The 8,641-nt window shown below is 37.4% G+C and overlaps 2 protein-coding genes across 3 annotated transcripts; one reads left to right on the top strand and one right to left on the bottom strand.

Annotated features, from left to right (window-relative positions):
* LOC120720350 (G2/M phase-specific E3 ubiquitin-protein ligase-like) lies at positions 1-2,571 on the top strand. Its single transcript, XM_040009993.1, has 6 exons — positions 1-76; positions 173-483; positions 628-815; positions 1,151-1,323; positions 2,253-2,467; positions 2,567-2,571. The coding sequence occupies exons 2-6, from the start codon at positions 369-371 to the stop codon at positions 2,569-2,571; spliced, it is 696 nt and encodes a 231-aa protein (XP_039865927.1). The 5' UTR covers positions 1-76; positions 173-368.
* A 907-nt stretch (positions 2,572-3,478) lies between these two features.
* LOC120720325 lies at positions 3,479-6,582 on the bottom strand. Of its 2 annotated transcripts, XM_040009942.1 has the most exons (5): positions 6,543-6,582; positions 6,186-6,289; positions 5,037-5,778; positions 4,499-4,717; positions 3,480-3,839 (listed from the first exon to the last, which is right to left on the bottom strand). In XM_040009942.1, exons 2-5 carry the CDS (start codon positions 6,280-6,282, stop codon positions 3,641-3,643), a joined length of 1,257 nt encoding a protein of 418 aa, XP_039865876.1. In that variant the 5' UTR covers positions 6,283-6,289; positions 6,543-6,582; the 3' UTR covers positions 3,480-3,640. The 2 variants fall into 2 exon arrangements, with proteins under 2 accessions (XP_039865877.1, XP_039865876.1); XM_040009943.1 differs by lacking the exon at positions 6,543-6,582 and having other exon boundaries at positions 3,479-3,839; positions 6,186-6,477.
* Between the last annotated feature and the right edge of the window lie 2,059 nt (positions 6,583-8,641).

Raw genomic sequence — 8,641 nt, forward strand, 5'->3', positions numbered from 1 at the left:
TTTATGCACCGATTGTAATTGATAGTGACTCAGACAAAGAAGTTCTCATCGAAAAGGATGAGAGTGAAACACAAAGGTAAGTATACATTTAAATGTGAGAATGTAAATATGCTAAAAGTGAGTATTAACATCCTCATTTTATGTAATATTAAATAATTTTTTTATGTTCTAGTACAAATGGCCTGACTGCTGCAGAAGTACTTGAAGAGCTGGCGTCTAAGACAATAAAAACATCTGTCAGCAGATTTAATATAAACAGAGCAAATGTTTGGGACGGAGCAGCTCGGGGCTTTAGACGTGTGTCTTACAACCCAACTGATGATATACTTGTGAAGTTCAGCGATGATGCAGGACAGCGTGAAGATGGAATGGATAATGGTGGTCCTAAACGTGAATTTTTGACATTATTAATGAAATGCCTTAGATCACGACGAATATTTGATGGACCTGAGGACAGCAAATTTCTTACATTTGACAGCGCTGGTGAGAAAGTTATACCATCTGACTATAAAATTAAATTAATACATTCTGAAGTTAAGCTTGGATGATTCATTGTTTATTAAAATAAAAAGGCATTTAATTTAAAGCATTATTTTAGCATAACTAACTAAATACATCCATTACCAGCTGCAAGAGAGGATGAATATTTCCTTGCTGGCAGAATGATTGCCACATCATTGGTACATGGTGGTCCAGGGCCTGCCTTCCTCTCCAAGACACTCTACCAGCATCTGATTGGGACAACAAAGTCTGATGTGGTGGAGGTCACAATTGAAGATGTAACTGATGAAGCTACAAAAGCTTTTCTGTTGGAAGTATGTTGATTTAAATATTCTATTTTAAAACTACAATTTCTTTTGTTATCACAAAGATTGATGTGTTAATTGCACATTGGACTGTAACACTGTGCTCCAAAGTAGTTGTAATTTTAATCAGCATGCTAAGTGTACCGATGTTTGTTAATTATGAACAAAGATAAATGTTTGACTTTAAGTACAGGAGTAGAAAACAATACCAGAATAACATGCTTTAAAATATAGACCAAACATTGAAGTGCACTAGTAATTACATTTAAAATAATTTTGATGTGAACGTCATGCACAACAACCTGTGATACTGCAATTTTCTTTTTTTCTTATGTAAACACTAGATATCCAATGCTGCAACGCTGAAGGAACTCCATGGGTGCATTGAAATGCATTGCAGCTTATTGCAGACAGCTGGCTGCTATGGATTTCCGGACTCTTTAGATGGTAAAGGCAACATCATTAAGGACTACCTTAGGTGGTACATCATATACCGCAACCACTTCTCAATCCAAAGGTAACATATTTGTAAGTATTTGGACTGATACAAAATAATGGGGCAATGTAGCTACACTATTTTAATAATAGTTTTTTAACAAAATTGTTTTTAAACCGTAAGCAACACTATACTGAATTGATAACAGACCACAGCTACAGAAGTGGTCTGCCTATTTTTTTTCTAATAATTTGTATGTTTTTGCTTAATTTTACAGTTTTGCATCTTGCCTTTTTATTTATTGTTTCCATGGTTAATTATACTTGTGTTTGTTATACTAATGTTTGCAAAAAGGTTTTGAGTTATCATGCATGTGGTTTATTCAGTATAGAAAAAATCATGTGAAGCTGCAAGGACAGAGATCAAATTTCAAAATTTTGAACACTTATTCTATTAGAATTCTTGTTACTTATCAGTCCCCACATAAAACGGACAAAGCTGCAAACACTAGTTCAGCTAGTGACCATGTTTAGGCAGGTACTTTAAAAAATCCAGTGCAAATTTGATGTTTGTAGGTGGTTTGATCTTTTACATTATTGGTTTTATTGAGAATAAACCGTACTGTACTGGCTGAAAATGCATTTGCAACATTGTGGCTGAAGTAAGTTAAGCTCCAGTTTGCAACATTCCCTTGCTGATGAATACAAATGCAGATGGTAAAATATAAATTCTGAAGGTGGCATGGTGGAGCAATGGATAAAACAGACTGGGATTCAGAAGGTAGCACGTTTGATGAGAGCACACACACCAGGTGTGTCCTTGAGTAAGACAGCCAGCACTAACTCACTGCTCACCCCAAGGGTGATGGGTTAAATGCTGAGATCTAATTTCCCCCTAGGATCAATAAAGTATTTAAAATTCATTGTGCTTTTGGAATAATTAAAATAAAACATTCAAAAAGTGTTTTTCATGTTTTTATTGTAGTGCTGATGACAATTTTCCCCTTATAGATTTAAGGATGGCCTCGCAACACTTGGTGTAATCCATGCCCTGCAGCAGCATCCTTTGTTGTTCCAACCCTTCATGTGCTCAAGACCAGAGCCACTGACATCTGACTTTTTAGAGGACATGTTTGCTGTGGTCCTGAGCGAACCTGGCAGTTCAAGACGGCAGGAAGAAACCAGGGTGCTTGGATTCTGGCGAGACTATCTGATAGATGCTGAAGGTTTGTATAATACAAAACTTGTACTGCAAACAAATTACTACGATCAGTGCAAACCAATAAAGCAGCTCTTTCATGAATATTACTTTTATGTTTTTTAAGTTTAAACTGTCAGGTGATATTTCTGCTATAGAACAGGTATTTGTGCTATTAATCTTGGAAAAAAAGGAAAAACATAATACTTTGGAACATTTGAGGATCCAAGTTTCTGATATTCTGCTTTGTATTTGAAATTTTTAGAAAATAAAGATTTATCTTTAGCTACATTCTATTTAATTCTAGATACCAAAACAGCAGTCTCCCTACAAGACATACTGATGTTTGCCACGGGCCTAAACAGCATTCCACCAGCTGGAATGGAACCAAGACCAAGATTGCTGTTTGGTGATGCATCACGTTTCCCAATTGGGAAAACATGTGCAAACACCATTGTGATACCAATGGCTCAGTCATATAAGCAGTTCCAGGATGATATGGACTTTGGAATATTAAACTCTCCTGTTTTTGGTCTGTATTGATCGACTTACAGTTTGATCCTCATACTGTAATGTAGTCTTCATGTCAACTGTGTTTTTGTTGTTATACAAAAAGGTTTGTTTAAAGAAATTGACTAGATATCTGTTGGGCCAAGGCCTTTGTTTTAGTTACAATGCTAAAGTAAATGTCTGTGATTTGAAATGATTACTTTTAGTACCCTTAGCTTTAGAAAGAATTCCCTTTATATCTATTCTAAATGGTGAATAGTAGTATTCATAGATATTGTACATTTTACACAATTTGTATGTCAGTGCAAAGTGTAATTTGCCTTGTTAAGGTTACCAATAAATCTTATTACTTAAATTAGAGTGTTTTTACTCCTTTATTTTATATCAACCTGTATTAATAAAGCTAATAATACCAACACGTGTCTTGCATTTAAGCTGGAGGTTAAGAGAGTCTTCACAATATCATCTGTTAGGAGAAAGAATTTATTTGATCGCACTGTCACAATTGATATTCTTATTTGGGAAAAACACAAAGGCAATTTTTTTTAAGTGACTATAAACTGATGAACTATAATTGTGTTCTACTTGAAGCAAAAAACATTTTTTTTTAGCCTTAACAAAAGTGCAGGTGGTGCATTATTATAACCACAAAGTGGAATCCACAGTTCTGGGATGTGTGGGAACCTTGGCATTACAACCCAGCAAGCCTTTTTAGTCTGATGTAGTTCTCCACACAAGATTCAAATGTCTGGGATGAACTGAAGCCACTGTTTAGTCCTTCAAAATATTCCTGTAGGTGAGGGTCTCCACAGAAATCGGGAGTTGAACTCATCCTGAACTGGCTCAGCTCTTGATGTCCAACTGCAAGGCCACAGTCGCGTCCACCAAACCTAAAAGTTTGTACAAGGAAAATCTTTAATATTAAAATACTAAGAAAATGCAAAAACATCCTTGTCTCTTTAAGGGGGGGGGGGGGGGGGGGGGGAACTATGCTTAAAGTGAACATATGCTTTTGCTTAAGACCATTGGCTGTGTTATGGCATCGAATACAATAGAAGGTGGTCAGAGTTCCTGTAACTACCTGTCTTGAACAGGTAGTTATGTTGCTGAAAACATTGGCAGATTTTTGTTATGTATTTAAGGAGATAATATAAAACAGCTTTTCATAAATTTTAGCACTGGAATCAACATGTGAAAAAAGTAGACATATTTAGTCCAAATTTTTGGTGGTACAAACACTGTGGTGTCTGTTTTTTATGACCATACAGTAAAAGAAGACTATATGATCAAGTGCATAGATCAGTGCGCCCCAGGGTGGCTGTGGCTACAATGTAGCTTGCCATCACCAGTGTGTGAATGGGTGGATGACTGGTTGTGTAAAGCGCTTTGGGGTCCTTAGGGACTAGAAAAGCGCTATACAAATACAGGACATTTACCGTTTATAGATTAAAAGGTGCTAAAAAAAAAAAAAAAGAAGTCATTTTTGTGATTTCTACTTAAATTAAAGAATTTTGATTTTTCACATTTGTAATTGACAAGTGATACAAACCTATGAGGCAGGTAATACATCACATCCGGTTTACCAGATGGACAGCGTGACTGGCTAACTGGACGGATCAGGTGCGTGTTCCACTTTCTTTTGCATTCATCCAGATCCCTCTGAAGCACAGCCATGAAAATGAAGCGCACCAAGCACATGTGTTCATAACTACCATTAAAGAGGTGCATTTCCTTCATGTCACTCAAAAGGTCCATCCAGAACTGTGTTCTAAAAAAGACAAAAACATACCATCAGATCACAAATCACCAGCCTTCAAAGCCTCACTATTTCTTACATTTATGAAATTGTTTCTTGAGTTGACGTAAAGTGCGTGCATTTTGGATTTCTATTCATCTCTCTTTCTTTATTGACTATTACAGTTTATATTTTCTATCTTATACTTGTATGTAACATAATGGCTACACATTGAAGCTATAAAGGAAAGGTGGTGTAATACACATCAAGGCTTCTGCATCACAGACTATATATTACAGCCACACTTTTATCTGCTTAATATAGTTGTTTCTTGAAAAATTTTAAAACCTACCGCTGTTTTCTGAAGTACGACCACCAGCTTTCAATTCTTTGATTTGTTATTGAAGATCCATACATATGACTGGCAGCTCCTGCAAAAAAATCCTGATGAGATGACCGTAAGGCACAATGCATTGCTGCCATCGTCCCATTTTCAGTGCCGCAGTCTGTGCGAAGTCGCACTGGTATGACTCCAAACTCTGAAGCACACTGAACGTAGTGTTGAGCTATGACTTCTGGGTTGCTGTTAGTTGCTCCGCAAACCAACCATAATACCTTCCGCGAATAGCCATCAATACAACCACTGATAGTCAAACCATATGGCTTTAATTTGTCATATCCATCAACATGCCAAGTGTGGTTTGGTCCAGGTGAATCGTAAACTCTTCGTACAAACTTTTTCCTTGAGCGCCTTTGGACTCCAGATGGGTCGAGCTCTGCCATTATCACCATGACATCATGCCTTTTCACAGAAAGATGGCGTTTCTGACGCAGTGTCTGCCACATTGAACGGTATCCATAATGTTGACCAGGTCCCTTCAGCTCTTCTATTATTGCAGCACGAATCAAGGCCTGACTTGAGTAATCTTTTTTGCGGGACAGTGATAAACTTCTTAATCTACATTTAAGTGTGGTCAGACTGATCTTCTGTTTATGTTTTGAGGCCAAAATGTCCAAAATTTCATTATAGGAGTAACCGTCTCTGAAATATTTCTGAATGAGGTCTTCGATGGAAATGTTTTCTTGAATTGATCCTTATAAACAGAATTTAAAAAAAAGAAAAAAAAAAAAAGATGGGAAATGGTAAAATAGATCATCAGACAAGAAATGTGCATTTTTAAATAACAATGACATTTTAAAACCAATGTATTGTTTCATTATTAAACTAAATTAATATGTTGCTTATTTGGGCCTCAGTAAATTCAAGACAAATAAAGTCTACAACTATAACCCTAACCTGGACGACTAAGAATCTTCACAGATATACCTTAATGGTTTAAATGATTGCAAAATAACGTGTATGCAATTTATATAACATAAAAATAATATAGTACATAAGGACTGCATTCAAATGTAAATAAACTGTAAACAGCCAAATGGCAGCTTTGTGAACTGGTTGAGACAACCTTTTTTTTAAATATGTAATTTGTGAAATACTTACTGTTGTCGACAAACGCCAAAAACTCAATATGTTTGCCACATGAACCGCAGAACTTGACAACTTCTCCCACGTTATGGCCACAATATGGACAAAACATTCTTATCCTGAAAGACACAGCATTTTTCTTTTAAAATAGAGTATTAAAACGGCAAAGGGCAGACCTAAGCTAAAGTGTATATACACAAACGCATTTCCAACACAACAGCTACGTTGCTAGCGTAAAACAGAACTTCCAAAACACAACTACCTACATAACTTAAATTACACAATCGAGAGCATATGTGTATTAGTTGTTGATTTATAGACAAACACTAATATATATTCAAATAATTAAAAAAAAAAAGAAGGTTGATTTACCTTTTACTGCCACACACCAAATCCGGTCATTAGAAACGTCATGGCTTATGTAGCCACTAGGTAACAAAAACTCAACACTGCCCCTAGCGTCCTGGAGCACTTCCGTTGTGCTTTGTATTTTGCATGTGTTTTGTATTTTGCGTGTGTTTTGGATTTTGCGTGTGTTTTGTATTTTGCACGTGTTTTGTATTTTGCGTGTGTTTTGGATTTTGCATGTGTTTTGTATTTTGCATGTGTTTTGGATTTTGCGTGTGTTTTATATTTTGCGTGTGTTTTATATTTTGCATGTGCTTTGTATTTTGCATGTGTTTTGTATTTTGCGTGTGTTTTGTATTTTGCATGTGTTTTGGATTTTGCGTGTGTTTTGTATTTTGCATGTGCTTTGTATTTTGCATGTGTTTTTGATTTTGCATGTGCTTTGTATTTTGCATGTGCTTTGTATTTTGCATGTGTTTTGTATTTTGCATGTGTTTTGTATTTTGCATGTGCTTTGTCTCTAGGGGCCACCGTAGTTTATCTCCTCAAAATAAACCGTGTTAGATGGGGAGGATGTGGGTTGCATGAAGTTTGAAGGGCAGGCAAGAAGATGACTGAACTAGAGTAACTACAAAAGTATTGAGAGTGACAGCGTGGGAAAGTGGTAGTGATGTAAAGAACAGAAAGAAACCAAACACCTGTGAAAAGAGGCAGATGACTTACTACAGATCTGCCTTCTTGAACTTTGGACTAAATGAGAAAAAAAAATAACTCACCTTTAGCTGCTTCAAGTAAAGAGTGGAAGGGAGTGTTGTCCTTGTAGATGCAGTGCCTGGTATATTCAAATAGAAAAGTTTTAAGCCTAATCTTGAAAGTAGAGATAGTGTCTGTGTCCTGAATCCAAACTGGAAGCTGGTTCCACAGAAGAGGGACGATCTCCCACGATATATGTAGTTTTTCTTATTCACTCGCTCTGTGTTTGTACACCTCTCTGCATTTAATCATTAGTTAGTATGTATCTCTTGCTCTCTTCCACAGTGTGTGTTGTCCTGCCTCCTTCCCATCAACCTCAACCAGTCACAGTAGATGGCTGTCCCTCCCTGAGCCTGGTTCTGCCGGAGGTTTCTACCTTTCCAAATGGAGTTTTTGCTTCTGACTTTGACTAAATGCTTCCTCATATGGGGTCATTAATAAATTGTTGGGTTTAACCACCCCCCGGGGTGGAGGCAAGCAGACCGTCCCAGGCTCCGCAGCAGGGAGGCCAATCGGACAGCCAACATCTCCTGTTGGCCCTGAGCCAACTCAGGGCCTTCTTGATGTGCTGTTCTTCTGCCTCCCTGGCCGCTGTGTCAGTGGGGATGGTTTTCGCTCTGTATTGTAGCGTCCTGATCCTGATGACATCCAGTTTGTGCTCCAGTGGATGATGAGAGTCAAACCTTAGATACTGATCCGTATGCGTAGGTTTACAGTACACGTCAGCTTTTAGATGTTCCCCATTACTGATGGAAATGATGGTGGTCTTCGATCAGTGGGTTTTGGTTAGTGGTTGTTGATCAATGGTCATGAGAGCTTTGCATAATTATGATCAAGGAACTGACCTCCCAGCCCATTGTTGATTCAGTGGGCTGGTTTCATTCATTATGCAAATGTACTGTTTATAAGATTTGGGGAAACCTGCAGTCAGCTGAGACTGAAGAAGTCACTTGGATGAGTGACGAAACGTTTCTCCCACAAAACGCTACGTCCAGATGAACAGATTCAACTTTGGAGATTTACTTTGCTGGATGATTGAGAATGCATCAAGACAAAATATTGTTTGCTCTGGGTCTAAACAGAGTGCATTGTGTGTGACGTCTTCTTTTGCGCATGCGGGCCACTTTGAGGGTTCACACTAGAGCGCGTTTGCTGTCGCATTTTATTTATAGTGTGAACAAGCAGACAAAAAAATCAGATTTGATCAAAAAATCAGAATTAAGCATTAAGACCTGCAGTGTGAACGTAGCCGAAATTATTTTCTCCTCTCTCTCTGTGAGCGCTGAGTCCAGATTAAATTTAACGTTTATGTAAACTCAGGGAATCCTTGTTAGTTTCTTTTCCTCCGCTTAGTATGAAGAATGAAGTGA

Source organism: Simochromis diagramma, unplaced genomic scaffold (genome assembly GCF_900408965.1).
Source record: "Simochromis diagramma unplaced genomic scaffold, fSimDia1.1 OVJJ01000578.1, whole genome shotgun sequence".
In the NCBI taxonomy this organism is placed as follows: Eukaryota; Metazoa; Chordata; class Actinopteri; order Cichliformes; family Cichlidae; genus Simochromis; species Simochromis diagramma.